This window comes from Penicillium griseofulvum (genome assembly GCF_001561935.1).
Source record: "Penicillium griseofulvum strain PG3 chromosome Unknown contig_13, whole genome shotgun sequence".
Classification (NCBI taxonomy): domain Eukaryota; kingdom Fungi; phylum Ascomycota; class Eurotiomycetes; order Eurotiales; family Aspergillaceae; genus Penicillium; species Penicillium griseofulvum.
This window is the reverse complement of record NW_024467434.1, coordinates 356,153-372,871: the sequence shown is the minus strand read 5'-3', so window position 1 is coordinate 372,871 and position 16,719 is coordinate 356,153. Positions and strand designations below refer to the sequence as shown.

Sequence of the window (16,719 nt, the reverse complement as noted above, 5' to 3'; positions counted from 1 at the left end):
CAGTCTCCCGTACTTTCCGTGTTTACTTTCTTCCCCATTCGGCATTCGGAGTTATTTGCAATTGACAGTGAGCGCTGCCATGGAGTCGCATAATCTGCAGGCAGCTTCGACCTATGTCAACAATATCCTACTAGCAAGAGGCCTGTTAAAAGGTGGTCGCGCCATTGATTTTGCCGACCCAGAAAACGAAGATGGAGGGACAGATGGCACCATGGCTCGTGTGATCAACTTGGTCAACGATTTAGTGTTGAGACGAGACGTGCGTGTGCTGCTCTGACGTGCGCCTGGGCATGCGACTGACATATACTAGCGCGAGTCCGAACACCGCGAGAGCTTATCTACGACTATTCGCACGCTGCAAGCCAGTGAGGCGGAGCAGATCACAGAAATCGTATGTGTTCACTATATTTATGTCTCACAGCGCGCTAACATCCCTTACTTGAGTAGGGAAAATTGAAAGCGAAGACATCCGAGTTGACCCGTTCGCTAGCTCTGGCAGAGGCGCAGGAGCGCACGTTCAAGTCGAACATGTCTAGCGCCGAAGCGAGCATCCGGAGTTTCAAGGAACAAGTTCAACGCATGAAGAGCACCGTCCAACAAGTCCGAGCCCAATGTGCCAACGATATTCGCAAGCGGGATTTGGAAATGCAGAAGCTCAAGTCTCATTTGGCTGAGAGACAACGAGGCAAGCGCGAGGGTCTGAGTGTGACTACTATCAATATCAACCCTGCATCAGATCGATCACGTCTTTTGGCCAGCGGTGGGGAACGAGTACACGACCCTGGATATAGCTTAAAGCAGGAGACGACCGACTTCTTGACCGAGTTATGTCAGCATCTCAGTGATGAGAATGATACCCTAATTGAGCTGGCACGAAGCACTGTTCGTACCTTGAAGGATCTACAAGGCTTATCGCAGCCCGAGAATGGGAACGGTGAGAATGAGCAGTTGGGTATGACTACAAATGTAGGAGCTCAGAAGTCTTCTTCAGGACCTGTTACTTCGCTTCCAACCTCGTGTGAAGAACTATCCATTCAAATGGAAGCAGTGCTAGAGCATCTACGAACACTGCTTACCAACCCCTCATTTGTGCCTCTTGAAGAGGTTGAGATGAGAGACGAGGAGATCAAAAGACTGCGGGAAGGCTGGGTGAAGATGGAATCCCGGTGGAAGCAGGCGGTTACCATGATGGGTGGGTGGCAGCGTCGTCTTGCAGATGGAGGGGATTCCATCCAAGCGGACGAATTGAAGCGCGGCATGAATCTCGATCTTAGCATTAACTCAACCGAAGACATGAGCATGCAAAGCTTGCCAGAGTCTAATCCCATCCCTACAATCCTGGAGGACCAATATGAGGAGGAAGATACGAGCGAACCGGAGGAAAAGGCGCCCGAGCCCGAGATGCTCCATCCCCAGAAGATGAGGTCCAAGATTCGCAAAGTACCAGAGCAACCCGATCGCGTTCTGAGGGAACGGAGTGAAAACACCATGACAAAGCGCCCCCGGAAGGTCTCATTCACGCCAGGTCTACAAGGCTCGCCATGCGTGGACACCACCGATGACGAGACTCTCAAAATCAAAGCCTACAAAACCGAAACTGTGACCCGCAGGCCAGCCAGGCGAAAGACCGAAACAAAAGAATCCCGTCAGGTATGCAACGAGAACCATTTCCCAGGATGTTCCGAACGAGATCCCAAGGACTAATTCGCCCTACAGCCCAAACCCAACGAATCATTAACCGTGCACCAAAAACTAGCCGCGGTTGAGGACGAGGCCCGCGCTGCTCAAAATGAACAAAAGGAGCGCGAATCACGAAAGAGAAGCCGAACTGAGAAGGCGTCCAGGCCGGCAAATCGGCGTCGGAGTACTCTTACCACTGATGAGCTTGACGATCTGATGGGCGTGGCCCGGTGAAAGATTAATTGATACCCCCCACTAGTCTGCACTGTACATACTTCGAGTGCATGTAAATATGGAGTCACTTTTGCAAAATCGCGTATGATCGACATGAATTTAACCTAATAGCGGATCTTCATTTCGGAGTTAAAATGGACCTCGGTAACTTTGTCTTCGGCTTCTCCACATCTTATATCAAGCTTGTTTCTTTTTCCCTTTACTTTGACCCATTCAACCTCATAAGAGATTGGCCCTCCAATCTAAGGTCTCTAGTTCATTCTGTATACCCAGGAATATACGAACAAGCTTCCAATTACCCAATCCCATCCCTCATCACAACATCTACCTCGGCAAATTTCCACAGCGCAACCACCACAAACACAATGACCCCTCCCACAAAACCAGACACCTTCAAAGGCTGGGTCGCTCACGACGCCAAAAGCCCTCTAACATACACAACCTACACCCCGAAACCTTTCATGCCCACCGACGTCGAAATCTCCATCTCCCACTGCGGCATCTGCGGCACCGACATCCACACCCTACGCTCAGGCTGGGGCCCAAGCGACTACCCCTGCGTAGTCGGACACGAAATAATCGGCACAGTAACCCGCCTCGGTAGCGCCGTCGAATCCCAGTCCACCCCGAACGCAATCCGCCTCGGCGATCGCGTTGGCGTTGGCGCACAGAGCGGCGCCTGTCTACGCGCAGACTGCGAAGCCTGCGCTGACGGTGAGGAAAGCTACTGCTCCCGCATGACAGGCACATACAACGGACGATATAGCGACAAGTCGAAGTCTTATGGCGGGTTTGCTGAGAAGTGGCGCGGGCCTGCACATTTCGTATTCCGGATTCCGGATTCACTGCCCTCGGCTGAGGCGGCGCCGTTGCTGTGCGCGGGTGTTACTGTGTTTGCGCCGATGAGAAAGTACGGCGTTGGGCCTGGGAAGACGGTGGGGATTATTGGTGTTGGGGGGTTGGGACATTTGGGGATTTTGTTTGCTAAGGCGCTTGGGGCAGATCGTGTTGTTGCTATTTCGCGGTCGTCCGGGAAGAAAGCGGATGCTGTTGATGGGCTTGGGGCTGATGGGTTTATTGCTACGGGTGAGGAGAAAGGGTGGGCAAAGAAATACTCGCGCTCGCTTGATGTTATCTTGTGTACGGTTTCGGCGCATGATATGCCCTTTGCGCAGTATCTGAGGTTGCTTAAGCGCGATGGTACTTTTGTGCAACTTGGTGCACCGGAGGATGCATTGCCACCGCTTATGGCTTGGAGTCTTATTCAGAAGGGTGTTAAAGTTACTGGGTCGAATATTGGTTCGCCTGATGATATTCGGGCTATGTTGGCTCTTGCTGCGGAGAAAAGGGTGTTGCCTTGGATCCAGAAAAGGGATATGGCGGATGTTAATCAGGCTCTAGTTGATATGCATGAGGGCAAGGCCAGGTATCGGTATGTACTACAGAATGGGGGTAAACAGGCGAAGTTGTAAGGTTGGAGATGTGGAGTATGAGATTGGACCCCGAGTTTGATGTTATCTGACTAGATATCCATGGATATACTGAAAGGAACCCAGATAATTTCCCCTTTGAGATATAATTTCCCCTTAGAGATGCATAATCTCTACAAAAACGTGGACGAACATAGTATCTCCACTTCAAACTCTTATGGATGGATCCACCTTGAGTAAAATAAGATTTAAACTTTCGTATCTCGTACCGTGCACCATATCGGGTTTAGTGGGCATCCACTAAACTATATCGGGACATCAGTACGAAAATGTGAGTATACGAGCTCTCATTCTGATACTCGACGAATTTGCATTGGGGTTGCCTAGAAACTTTTTTTTCATAGAAAAATCTGATATAGCACGTATATAAGCGTGGTTTTCAGTTTTGTTTTCTGATTCATTACTTCAATCCAACCTGGTCTTTCCTCTCCCATCAATACATACAGAAGATGTCTTCTTCTCACGCCGGCTGGATAGCCTATACATACTACCCTTCATTGCCTGCCGCAGCAGTATTCATAGTCTGCTTTGCAATTGTCACTTTACTACACACATTTCATTTGTTCCGCACGAGAACATGGTTCTTCATCCCGCTCGTGATCGGTGGATATTGTAAGTACCACCATATCCCCGTGTTTAAGCAAACTTCAGAAATTTCCAGTACTAACACTATCGCAGTTGAACTCGTTGGATATATCGGGCGCGCCATGTCATCTAAACAATCACCCGATTGGACCATCGGACCCTATGTCATGCAGAGCACATTGCTGCTCGTTGCGCCGGCGCTGTTCGCAGCGAGTATTTACATGGAACTGGGTCGGATCATCGTGATGGTCAAGGGCGAACAGTTTTCCTTGATTCGCGTTGGGTGGACAACAAAGATATTCGTGGCCGGTGATGTGTTGAGTTTCTTGATGCAGGCTTCTGGTATGTTTTCTTCCCCCTCTATATCTTCTTCACTAGCTCAATGCTAATCCTCCCTCAGGTGCGGGAATAATGGTTAGCGCATCGTCAAACTCCGCGAGCACCGGCCAGAACGTTATCATCGGCGGCCTCATCGTGCAAATAGTGTTCTTTGGCTTCTTCTTGATTAGTGCGCTCATCTTCCAGCAACGCATGGGCTCTCACCCCACTGCTCATGCCGTGGCGGATCAATACCCATGGCGCAAGCATATGTGGGCATTGTACTCATCCAGTATTTTTGTTCTCATTCGGTCTATCGTTCGTGTCGTTGAGTATGTCCAGGGCACGGAGGGTTATCTCATGAGCAATGAGGTTTTCATTTATGTCTTTGATGGGTTGTTGATGTTTGCGTTGATGGTCATTTTCGTGATCGTTCACCCTAGCGAGGTGAATTATCTTCTTGGGAGGGGAAAGGTGGTAACGGCTATGGGCGGGTTGAAGGTCATGGAGGGCTCAAGTGCGGTTTAGCGCGTTGGGATCGAGATTTGTGATTATTGTGGGATCATTCAGGATTCGAATTCTTTTTTTTTTTTTCTTTCGACTTGGTTATGGAATTCCTTCCGTGGTTTCGGCGCTTTGAATTTGGGGTATATATGAATATAAATAAGAAAAATGCTTTAGAATGTTAAGTGTTAACCTGTTCCAGAAAGTTAACACCGAGAGTCTCTCTCATTGCCCACTGGAGCAGCGGCCTCCACCGATCATCTAGTATTGCCCACACAGCCTTCGAGACCCTAACACACCAGTCTCCAAAGCACCAGCGATGCTCCAAATAGTGCAGGAGCACACCATAGTGCGCTAGCATAACTAGCGCCAAAGGGTCTCGTTCACGCAGCAACTCCATAAACCGAGGTTTCAAGCGGATCGCGAACCTCCCGGCAATCGTAGTTGCCCTGATTCCGCTGTAACACCAACTGAGCATTTCCTCCAGATTCAGAATGGCCCCTTCATAAACGTGCACTTCGTGATTCACATCCCGTGACCCGCAGATTTGGTTCGCCTCGCGCAGTTGTTTGAGCATAGCAACCGCATGCTCAGGAATCGGAGACTCAACTTCATCAGTCCGCAAAATCGGTCCAAAAGAACTATCACGTAGAAAATCCGTAAAGTTTCGCGGCGAATGGATAACCTGCTGCACGCCGCGCGTCAAAACCAGAACTTGGTACAAATCGTCGATGCAGGACCACGGATCCTGCACATCCGGCGTATGCGGGAATGCAAACGTGTAAATAACCACAATGCCTGCAAAGGCGAACATCGCCTTGGCATTACTCTCTGTTACGTCACCCAGAAGCTCCCTGAACAGCGCCAGCGCTTGGTTCTGGTGACCGACGGCGCGATTGAGATATGACGCGCGACGGGTCGGATCCGGCCCCGTTCGAGCGAGATGCAGCGCTGACAGGGCCAGGATACCGTGCATGAGAAATGGGTGCGAGAGAGCCTCTTCGGGCACTATATTGCGCCAGATTGGATCTGTTATCTCGTTACGCGACAGTGTGTGGAACGTCGTGTTGCACCACTGTATCATCAATTCCAGGTCTTGAAGGTTCAGTGATGGCCCCCCTGGGGTTGCGGCATTTTCGTTGCCGAGTTGACCCAGGATTCCGAGGGGATCCCCTGTTCCAGTTCCTGGAGTAGAACTCAAGGATGAACGTAGTGCCGGTACTGGGTCGCCTGCCTGTCCACTGTCGGACTCATTTGCCCATAGTAGGGAGGTTGACGACCCATACTCACATTCGGAATGGCGCTTGGCGCAGTTGGTGCAGGATGGCCGAGCTTCATCGCACTATAATCGAATGAGTGGGCTAATTTTTTTTTTTCTTTTCTTTCTTTCTCATTTCGTACCTTCACTCGTCGTCTTTTGCATTCCATGCAACCGTGTCGAGATTTCCGATGTGGTCGTCGGAGCGCCATAGTCATTCAATTATTAGATTTTCCATAGTTTTGGAAGAAGAAGAAATGAGGCTCTTGTCTTAGGGTTCTCTTTCTTGATGGTAGGCAACAGGATTGCCGGAGGGACCTCGGGGGGGTTCCCGGGGAAAGTATAGGATTATGTCACCATACCCTGTCGATCAAACAATCGAAAAAGGCTTGTCTGAACTGAAACATTGTCTTGCTTGCACTGCCTCACTTGGCCTTGAATTATTATACGACTTTAATTCGTTAAAATCTATAAAAGTATCTGTAAAAGTAGTCTCTTCAGGGAAGGGTCGGTTATATACTCCGTATTTTGTACTCTTCGAAAAAAAGAAAAACCTTAAAAAAGTTCATTTGAAACTTTTTTTTTATTAGAAGTCTTAGACATTTTCTTACATTCGGCAGTTCTCTTTCTATATATATCCCGCTTACTACTATAGAAGAATAATGAAACATAATATCCCAGACTTTTCCATAAATCTAATCTTAAAATAATTTAAAGACAATTAAAGAAATTTAAAGAAAAATTAAAGCTTATCCAGAACGTGGCAGTTATACTAAGGGTATCATAGCTAAACATTAAATAAACTCCAATCTCGCTAGGACTTTCCTAGCTTCGTAATTGTGTGAACGCCATCAATGAAACCTCAAGTCTTGGCTTAACATGATCCTCCCCCTCCTCCTCCAGCTTGCGAACTCTGTCTCGCACGCCTGGCCCTCTCAATAACGGAAATTGCCGACATAAGCGCCATGAGGTAGAACTGTGACCCTAGATGGAAGTAGATATCCAAGGAACCGGTTGTTTTGGAAAAGATGCCACCGGAAGAAAAAACCGCAACAACTGTCTGGCTGGTCTCCTCGACTAATTTGTAGTTTTCATGGCCACTACCAAGCGAGTGGGTTCGTTTCCAGGTGAAAGTTTGCTTCGTGCCGTCCTCCACCTGCATCCGGAACCAGTATACACGCTTCATAAAGCCTTGCTTATGGAGATATTCCCAGTCCATTTTGTTGGGCCGTTCAGGATTTCCGAGCCCAATTTCACAGTCCGAGGAGAAGTGTCTGAACTTACACACTCCTGCAATGGGCCCATTGGAGTCTGGGCCCCGGTGGAAGGTCAGATCCGGTTTTCCTGGTGTGAGGGTGGAGTTGACGACATGGAAGAGGTGTGTTTTGTTTGTTGTGCTGACATCGTAATGGTGGCGCCAGAAGCTGTGGGTGATGAGATACTGGGCGGCTGGATTCATGATGGAGGTGATGGAATTGAGAATGGTATCATTCGGTGTAGAGTAGAGTTGCGATTAGTTTCTCAAGCCGGAACCAGTGAGTTCATTATATATCTAGATTCTCAGATCAATTAAAACTCAGCCTTGCTCGAGTCATTACATGTGTTCATTGAGCTCCTAAAGTTGCATCATATTGGGGCCTAAACGACTGAGCTCTGCCTTGCGATGCCGGCAGTGCAGGGCAACAGACCTATCAGGTTGTGGCCCCCAAAATTGGTGACCAGGCTATCCCGCATTTCGCCTGATTTGCAAGGCTCCAATTTGGGGCAGTCTGAGTAAGCAATCTCTCACGTGATCCTTCACCAGCAAATGTCACATGACTTAAATATTAGTGCCTTGGTGCCTGATAACTTTCGCCGTCGCGTCGAAGCGGAAAGTGAAGGGCAAGAAAAACAAGCAAGTGTGGAGAAGAGGGAACTTCTGCCAAACAATCAACTACATCGACCTTCTTCGCTGCTCGGTGAATCGATCTTTGTCGATTGAGACTGCCATTTGTTCCATCTAACAGTTCTTTAGAGCTGTTGCGGCCCAAAACCTGCATCCTCTGATGCCGTCAACCCGTCTCTTCTCATTCTGATCAAAACCCACCCCGCGATGTCGTTCCACGTACCCTACGAGTCCAGTCCACCTGAGACTCCAGATAAAGATCGCTCTCGCAGTCTCTGGAGCAATTTGTCGACAACTCCTGCCGGCCCTCCACCATCCACTGCAGGCTCATTCGTACCGCATTCTACATCAAACATCAATGGTGGTTCGCGCATCAACTCCTTCTCCACAAATGATAGCGCATTCTCCACAAACCAGAACTCCTTCTCGAGAAATGACTTCTCCAATTCTGTCTTCACCAAATCCGGTAACATCAATACAAATGATAGCATCTTTGGCTCATCCTTTGGATCGATGGATTATGCCATGCCCAAGCAGACCAAAGCTCCTTCCGCTAAGCCTGCAGCTCAATCTAGTCTTCGCTTCGGTGTACCGAATGGCGGATTTGGTGATTCGATGGATTTTGGACAGTCTAATGGGTTTGCCTCGTCGCAAATGAGTGACTTTAACGAAGACCAGGAAGGCGCGATGGAACCGGAGCACGAGCAACTTGAAGAGGAGCAAACTGAAGAGGAAACGGATTTGAGCACTAAGGATCGGCCCAATAGTTTCAACTTCTTAGACTCGGCTTTCGGAAACCCTTTCGGGTCCCAGCCCTCCATGGGTGCACAGCGCAAACCGATTTATTCGAATCCAAACGATGCCAAGCGACCGAAGCTTGACGATCACTGGAAGCACCAGTCGCCTATCCGCAAGACCAACCTGGCACCCAAGAAACCCTCTGCCATGCCGTCCATTCTTCACAACCTTGCTGCTAGATCCCGCATTGCCCTTGTTAAAGAGCCAAGTGAGATGATTCTCCAAACGGAGGATGCCCTGGGAAGACTTTCCGATGAGCTCAAAGCCGCGGAATTCAAACATGTCGATTTCGATGCCGTATTGGCTACAGTATCAAAGGAATTGGCAGACACTTGGCAGACTTGGGCTGACGAAAGTGGGATTGACCGGCCCTATGGTGCCCATACCGGTATTGGGCCCGGGGAGCAGGCTCCCAACCTCGTGAAAGCTACCTTCTTGACTTCGTTGCTGCTTCAAATCCATCACCCGCCTCGTGAACCACCTTCAACTGCCAGCATTAACCCCATGCGCACCGGGGCCGCTGGTATGGTGAAGGCCATGACGAGACTTCCCGTTCCTAAACCCCTGCCCCAAGTTTTGCTTGACTGGCTCAGTGAAAACCACGCTTCGCAGACCAAGGATCTCCAAGCATTGAAATATGTGGAACCGAACCCGACCGCGTCCTCAAACTTCTGGGATATTATCATTGCCTCTGTGCTGCGTGGTCGCTTGACTGATGCCGCAGATGTTCTGCGTTCTGCAGACTTCAACTACGCCCGGTCAGCAATGGAGGATGGACTCCCGCAACCTGGCTACCGCGGCGCACAGCTACAAAATATTCAGCGCTGCGTCAACAAGGCTCTTCAGATCCTTGAATCATGCCCTGGTACCCAATCTAAAGACTGGGAGGTTACTGGCCTTGATTGGTCTCAATACCGGAAACGAGTTCTTTCAGCTGTAACTGACTTAGAAGAATTCGCTGAGGGAGAGGAGCGGGATGAGTCGATTGTGCCGGTTCCAGAAAATCGCTTCCAGGCCGTCAACTTTGGGTTGTCCACTTTTAACACAAACGCTGCCAACAAGAACCCCATTTCATTCGCTCAATCAGCTCGCATGGCAGAAAGCCGTGTCCCATGGTCAATTTACCAGAGCTTGAGGTTTATCTACCGAATTCTTTTGGGCGACCCATCTGCCATCAAGGGCAAATCTCAAGACTGGGTGGAGGCGACTATTGCATTGACAGCATGGTGGGATGGTGAAGACGACACTGGTACCACCATGGACTTTGGCGCTACCTCATCCAGCGACAACTTCCAAGATTTCTTGCGCTCGCGTGGCCCAAAGAATCACGCTCGCGCCGTTGATCGTAATGTGCGTGGCGCTTACCTCGACCGCCTCGAACTAGCCCTCAGCCATACCACCAGCGATGGGTCCGACAACGCTGATTTCCGACCCAATACGCTCAGCAGCGTGGAGGTGGGACTTGCATCTGTCTTTGAAGGCAACGTGCAGGGCGTATTGGAGTTAATACAGTCATGGTCACTTTGCGTGGCTGCAGCGGTCGCAGAAGTTGCCAGTCTAGGAGGTTGGTTTGAGTCTGGAAGCAGCCAAAAGACGCTACCTGGTCTGTCCGAGAATGATCTTATGGTTCTTTCGTACGGGCAGGAGAACAAGTCCCCGGCTCGCCATTTACACAAGGATGATATTCTTTACAGTTACGCACTCGGACTGTACGACCGGCCCGTTATCGAGAACGAGCACAGCTCTCGCGAAGGCTGGGAGCTTGCTATTGAGGTGTTGAGCCGCTTCGATGATGCAAACAAGATGAAGAAGGCTGTGACCGAGATTGTGGATAAGCTTCCTTTGGAAAGCGCTGATCAGTTGGATAAACTCGTGGTTCTCTGCTCTGAACTTGAGCTAGAGGAGCAAGGGCGTCGAGTATCCGAGGTGAGTGGTAGAAGGGAATTGTGCTTGACTATCCGACCAAATGCTAACTTGTATTACAGCGATTCGGCGACATGTTGACCTCGAAATCCGAAAACTTCGGTCTGGCCCTTGTCTGCTATGCTCGTGCGCAGAGCCGACGCAAGGTCAAGTCAGTTGTCGATCTTTTGATTTCCTACAGCTTGGTTCAATCACGCGCGTATCCTGCGGCGGCCGATCTCGATGAACAATTGCGCTCCTTGATGAAGGAACCCAAAGCATGCCTGTCGTCCATTGCACAAGTCGACGAAGAAGCTGCACGGATTCTCCAGTTCTATCTCAGTGGTTATGCAACACTGCGCCGGTTTTATGAGATTCGTGACGAGGAATTCGAACTGCAAGAGGGCCAGCAACCACGTTACAAGCCGTTGGCTCGGCGACGTGCCGCTGCGCAAGCTCTTGCGGCTGTCATTGGGAGTGCGGCGGATAATATTTACGGAGGTCTCTACGATCCAGATCGTGATTCCGCTGTACAGGTGGATGGACTGCTGGCTCTGCTGGGTGAAGCCTGTGTGTTTATGAACCGTAAGTCTTCTAATATAGCCCACGCCAACTTTCTTCCTTGATACTAACCCCCTAATCAGAACCCACTCCAATTCTCTCCGTATCTCAACAGTTCACCATCCTGTCCGCAATCGAGGACCTCGAAACAGTCACCCCCCGTGTGTACGCACAGTGCGAGGAGTGCTTCCGCTCCACCCTACTCGAATATCAATCATCAACCAGCGGAGGATCAGATGGGCTCCCCTCCCCCCGCTCGCTATTAAAGAAATCCGTATCCAACTTCTCCTCCAGTTTTGCCTTCATCGGCAACGACATGCTTGAGTCCGCGCGCACACGCTCCGGCTCGGGATCCGGCCCTACCTCCGTCGGCAGCTCAGGCGTCCTGGTGCCTACCCCAGGTGACAAAGCCAGCGCCGATCGTGGATGGGATTGGCGAGTCGGACTTCCCGAGACTGCCAAGGGTGAGGATATCCTACGGATGCTTCGACTGGGATTAGCACGTGGATTGAGTCAGGGAGCCATGGGATCGATCTGAAATTACGGCGTTAAGAGTAAGAGGGAGGCCTAGTTTTGAAAATGGTGTTTTTTTTTTTAATCCGGGAAATGAATTTAGCTTAGCACCACTTGCACACACACACTACATTTACCTGTTCAGGATCTGCTGTCTTTGTGACAGGCGCTGTACGATATGAGACTTTATGCAAGTTAATTCTTTTGAGTCAGTATGTACTTTGCGGGCATTGTAGAGTGTAAACTTACATCGACAGAGCTCTCTGACCTTACGACTGTATGAAGTTGCTATCTCATTTTCGTCTATTATAAATTTGTATCATTATTTTCTACTAAATAGCCTATATAAGAAATTCCTTGTGTGGCCTGTGGTTCTACAGTCTTGCCCTATATTCCCATTCTAAATATAATTTACCTATGTACTCCGTATTCGTACATGCTAGGTAACTCTGTTTTCGCATCAGCTGGATGCGGGCGCCTAATCCGCTCACAAATTCACCAACATATCGTCAGATATAATATTTGTAGATGTAATCATATACGGACCACCAGCCCTATACAATATACACTCATGAGCCTCCATACTAGTCTTAAAAACTGACAGGGGGGCTGTGTTAAGAGGCTCTCTGAGTCAAAACGCCCCGATATCCACTTTGGATTCACAGCGTCATTCAGCCAATCATCTGTCCGATTCGGGATTTGAGAAATATTGTATTTGCGAACTCTTTAGCTGCACAGCCGGTTGCTCACCGACATACTGTACTGAATGGCTGTGGGATAGGCATCTTTATTGTGTGTTCACCGTCTTTACCTGCCACACTTTCCTATTTTGATGTTAGTGTTACTGTGTAGTGAGACCGAAAGTCAGAAGTTTGAACATTCCAGCTGAAGGGATGGGACTAGACTAGTCTTTTTTTTCTCTTCTGTGTATCCCCCCCCCACTAACATAGAGGGGTAAATGATCCCTCTTAACAGTGGAGTCTATACTCATAACTTGTCCAATTGGGCGCGCCCCGTTAGGTTTCTGCCTGGGGCTACCCATAGGGCTGATGTATATCTTATTATACTCTATATATATTTTAATCCCTTCCCTCAATTTACTCCACGGTTCATTCTTTCGCGTATACTTTCATTTGTTATTTTCTTTCTTTGAATCGGCTGGTTCGCTTCCTCTCTTTCAATACAAACTTCAATTCACCAAATCCCCTCATACGATGTGCTACAAAGTCGTTGAACGCTACTCCGTCTGCAAATGTCTCTACTTCGAACACTCCATCGACCCATGCTCTGCTTATGGACAACGTGGTCACAGAATACAAGAAAAGACCGTGTTAGTTGGCTATACCTGTGACAGACACTCTGGACGTGGGGTATATGCTTCTTCACCTGGTACGAGCCGGTCTGATTCGGGATACTGGAGTCGGGATTTCGGTGGAAGTCAGGAGGGAAGTCACAGTGAGGAATATTGGTAGATTTGGGGACCATTCATCATGGCTGTGCCGTGATTTCGGAGCTTCCTGGATTGTTGTTTTTTTTTTTTTTTTCCTGTTCTTTTTTTCTATTTGAATTGTGTGTCGGTGTTCTTCGGATAATTATTGTCGACGCTGGTGTCGACAATTCCTGGTATTGGCCAGTTTGTGGACTCTTTCTACCCTCTACACTCTTTTCTCTGTGCTTTATTGTTTTGGCTTTTGCAAGTGGTTATTGCTCCTAGAGAGCGCGCTGCTTCGTGAATCATTGATTGATTCCACTGCATTTTATTCAACCGGGTGTTGAGTATCGTCGAATCCAATACGAAATGCCGGTCCACGTCTGGGACGGAGGGTGCAGGGCGAACATGCGAACGAAGACTGGTGACAAAAATACGTGTGCTATTGTGCGATATGTGTGATTATGCGGTACGGATGATGGGCCAACGAAGGACCATGAAGTGAAAATATAATGCATTGTGGGCGTCTCTTTTCTTTGAACAAGCCTGTCACTATATGTCCTGCATTCATATTTTTGTCGAAGCAAGGACTGGTTCCTTCTCATGTCAATCGATAGTAATCCATTGCATTCTTTTCGTGATCTATTGACAAACCACCAGATTGCCTACGCAGTTGGGAGAAACACAAGCCATCTTGCGAGTAAAAAGAACGGGCCTTCAGGTTAGCCGCTTGTCTATATCAGAAGCTTGGCATGTGGTACAAGTCTCTCTACCTTCATTCGACGTGCAAATAACGGTTAGTACACGATGCTTGATTCACTTGCCCGTTACCGGAGGTGAGATATCAATGCCTGTTACCGGGAAATCATTGTGATGGCGAGGATCTTAAAATTAGGTGCGAGCCATGTGGAGGCCCATATGGGCAGTTTAAGTCGCTTAGATAAATATGTGCGAGTTCCAAGATTTCCCATGGAAGCAACTAGGTAGGTTGGTCGTTTTTGATCGCCTGGACTCTCTGGCCGTCGCCCGGCTTATATGTTACCGACTCGGATTAGGGGATTAGGTTGATGGAATTGCAGTAGAAGGCTCTATATGCCTGTTTCAGAAAGGTAAATGAAAGATATTCCTGGATTAAAAAGACGAATTACCCTAGTATGATATTCTAACGCTAAACCCAATTTGGATTAACAGATGGAAGTATAAAGCCTTTGTTTTATTCCACCACTTTCTAATATAAAATCAAAGAATAATTATTAGGATGTTGGAACTAAGACTTAACTACATTTCGAAACCAACTCGACATTCAATTCGGAGGGACTTGGGAAGATGTACCAGGTATGGATCCTCCTGCACTCCAAGCCCCTTGGCTGCATACAAAGATACATGAGATGATTGTGGAAAAGGCGGAAGCAAAAGGTGGGAGCTGCAGCTGAAAAACAATTTGATTCGAAGTGAATCCCTCAGGATTGTCATTTACTAACTGAAACTGGCCTAGTGGCATGTATGTCCTCGTGTAATAAGCTGACACGACCTTGTGAGGCTTGGGATCTGCAGTTAACTCATTTCCTTCCCAATTCCCTCCAGTCTTGGTGGAAGATATTATCCAGCATATCCTAGGCTATCCCATAGTTATAGCATGGGGAGCGACTTCAAGGTTATTGTGGTGGGTGGCGGCCCAATAGGGCTAATCGTTGCCCATGCGCTTCACCGCGCCGACATTGATTTTGTGGTTCTCGAGCGCAGACCTGCTGTTGTCGAAGAGAAAGGAGCCAGTCTTGTTCTATATCCAACTTCACTCAGAGTCATGCATCAACTCGGTATCTTAGAGTCATTACTGCCTCTGGGGGGAGAGTTGAAAACTCATATGTCGCTTACCAAAGACGGACATGTGTTTAATGAAAGTCCAAGATATACAACTCTTCGAGAGAAGTGAGTCGTTATACCAATTTTCATATGTTTCTGACTGACATTTCTGAAACAGTCATGGACATGGCCTTGTTGCCTTTGATCGTGCGGAGGTGGTCAAAACAACGTACGATGCGTTACCAGATATCGCAAAAGAAAAAGTCTTGACAAACAAACAGTTGAGCAATATCGAGACCAAGGTTGACGGGGTCAAGGTGACATGTGGTGACGGTAGTGTCTATCATGGATCAATAGTGATCGGCGCAGACGGCGTTCACAGCAAAACCCGACATTTGATGCGCGATATCGCCTTAAAAGAAGACCCACTACGGGACTGGGACCCAGAAGAACCGTTCACAGCAACGTTCCGTCTTTTATACGGATCATTCCCCACGCCGTCACATTCCGGTGAAGGAAACGATACCCAGTCGTCGGGAAAGTCCGTCTCGTATTTCAGCGGCCCGACACGTAGCTGGTTCTTCATAACCAAAGCGCTGCCCAAGCCAACCAGCGAGCGAAACCATTACACAGAGAAAGATGTTGACACCGTCGGTGCTGAGTTTGCGGATTTCCCATTGAACCGCGCGGTCAAGGTCAAAGATGTCTGGCCGAACATGCTGGCCGTAGGCATGACGGACCTCCAGGAAGGAATTGCGAAGCACTGGAGTCTAGGCAGGATTGTGCTCGTGGGCGATTCTTGCCATAAGCTCACAGTTCATATGGGGCTTGGGTATAACAATGGCGTGCAGGATGTTGTGGTGTTGTGTAACCGTCTACGAGCTGCGGTTCAGGGTGCTTCGGATAGAAACCCAGATGCGTCTACTCTAACACATGTGTTTAATGACTATGAGAGAGTTCGAAAGAGCTCGGACTGCTCGCTCGTTGCAGATTTGGCGAGCTCGGGAATGGAGACTCGTTTGTACACTTGGTATAACAACTTTTACAGGTTTTTTTCTCGGTATATTGTTGTTCGTTCAGTTGTTGAGAGACTCGCACTTCGCTTTGCATTTTCACCTGGGTTGCAGAAAGCACAGGCGTTTGATTATATTGAGGCATCGGAGGCGATGAATGGGAAGTTACCTTGGCTACACCCGATGAAGACTTAGATATTGTGATATACTGTTACCTGAATCTGAACATGACAATTCCTTTTTAGCTGGCAAATAACTTTGGGTAGTCTATCAACCAGAATCCGGGCAGGTTATAGATTAAAAAGGGTATCAATTTAGAATTGTTCTTCACTCGGGGGCAGATTCTCCAGTCTGTAGTTGGTACTTGCATATTGGAATATAAACACACCATGCAAAAAAGATAAATAACTTCTCGAATTAAAGTCAAGTCCTGTAATACTCTTCGAGTGTCAGGCTATGTTTATTTCTTTTCAGGCGAGTTGTACAGATAATGAGGTTGGTACTAGTCGGGAGAGTATACTACTCGGAAATGCTTCCCTTCCAAGCCCTATGAGCTTGTCACTAAGTAGTATACTTTAATATAGATAGCTTTAGATAGTTTCTACTTGAATCTTCTATACCTCCTCTCCTGGTTTGATCTGTACCTACTGAGAAGATTTACTGTATGGCGATGGGGGCCTGCTCAACGGGGTCGGGTAACCGCACTGATCTTAGCAATAGACACAAATCTGTACTGCATAGGTGCA

The 16,719-nt window shown here is 48.4% G+C and overlaps 7 protein-coding genes across 7 annotated transcripts; 5 read left to right on the top strand and 2 right to left on the bottom strand.

Annotated features, from left to right (window-relative positions):
- Positions 1-79: 79 nt before the first annotated feature.
- On the top strand, positions 80-1,914 carry PGRI_092570 (uncharacterized protein; the record flags this gene model as incomplete). The annotated part of the gene is made up of 4 exons (XM_040796970.1): positions 80-259; positions 311-391; positions 448-1,650; positions 1,717-1,914. 4 exons carry the CDS (start codon positions 80-82, stop codon positions 1,912-1,914), a joined length of 1,662 nt encoding a protein of 553 aa, XP_040650400.1.
- A 365-nt stretch (positions 1,915-2,279) lies between these two features.
- On the top strand, positions 2,280-3,386 carry PGRI_092560 (NAD(P)-dependent alcohol dehydrogenase; the record flags this gene model as incomplete). Its single annotated transcript, XM_040796969.1, has 1 exon — positions 2,280-3,386. One exon carries the CDS (start codon positions 2,280-2,282, stop codon positions 3,384-3,386), a length of 1,107 nt encoding a protein of 368 aa, XP_040650399.1.
- Positions 3,387-3,853: 467 nt separating this feature from the next.
- On the top strand, positions 3,854-4,835 carry PGRI_092550 (RTA1 domain-containing protein; the record flags this gene model as incomplete). Its single annotated transcript, XM_040796968.1, has 3 exons — positions 3,854-4,016; positions 4,083-4,331; positions 4,390-4,835. The coding sequence occupies 3 exons, from the start codon at positions 3,854-3,856 to the stop codon at positions 4,833-4,835; spliced, it is 858 nt and encodes a 285-aa protein (XP_040650398.1).
- A 157-nt stretch (positions 4,836-4,992) lies between these two features.
- PGRI_092540 (uncharacterized protein) lies at positions 4,993-6,149 on the bottom strand (the record flags this gene model as incomplete). The annotated part of the gene is made up of 2 exons (XM_040796967.1): positions 4,993-6,045; positions 6,102-6,149. 2 exons carry the CDS (start codon positions 6,147-6,149, stop codon positions 4,993-4,995), a joined length of 1,101 nt encoding a protein of 366 aa, XP_040650397.1.
- A 794-nt stretch (positions 6,150-6,943) lies between these two features.
- Positions 6,944-7,528, bottom strand: PGRI_092530 (uncharacterized protein; the record flags this gene model as incomplete). Its single annotated transcript, XM_040796966.1, has 1 exon — positions 6,944-7,528. The coding sequence occupies one exon, from the start codon at positions 7,526-7,528 to the stop codon at positions 6,944-6,946; it is 585 nt and encodes a 194-aa protein (XP_040650396.1).
- A 633-nt stretch (positions 7,529-8,161) lies between these two features.
- PGRI_092520 (putative nuclear pore complex subunit Nup85) lies at positions 8,162-11,753 on the top strand (the record flags this gene model as incomplete). Its single annotated transcript, XM_040796965.1, has 3 exons — positions 8,162-10,678; positions 10,738-11,239; positions 11,299-11,753. 3 exons carry the CDS (start codon positions 8,162-8,164, stop codon positions 11,751-11,753), a joined length of 3,474 nt encoding a protein of 1,157 aa, XP_040650395.1.
- Positions 11,754-14,793: 3,040 nt separating this feature from the next.
- Positions 14,794-16,168, top strand: PGRI_092510 (FAD-dependent oxidoreductase; the record flags this gene model as incomplete). The annotated part of the gene is made up of 2 exons (XM_040796964.1): positions 14,794-15,086; positions 15,139-16,168. 2 exons carry the CDS (start codon positions 14,794-14,796, stop codon positions 16,166-16,168), a joined length of 1,323 nt encoding a protein of 440 aa, XP_040650394.1.
- Between the last annotated feature and the right edge of the window lie 551 nt (positions 16,169-16,719).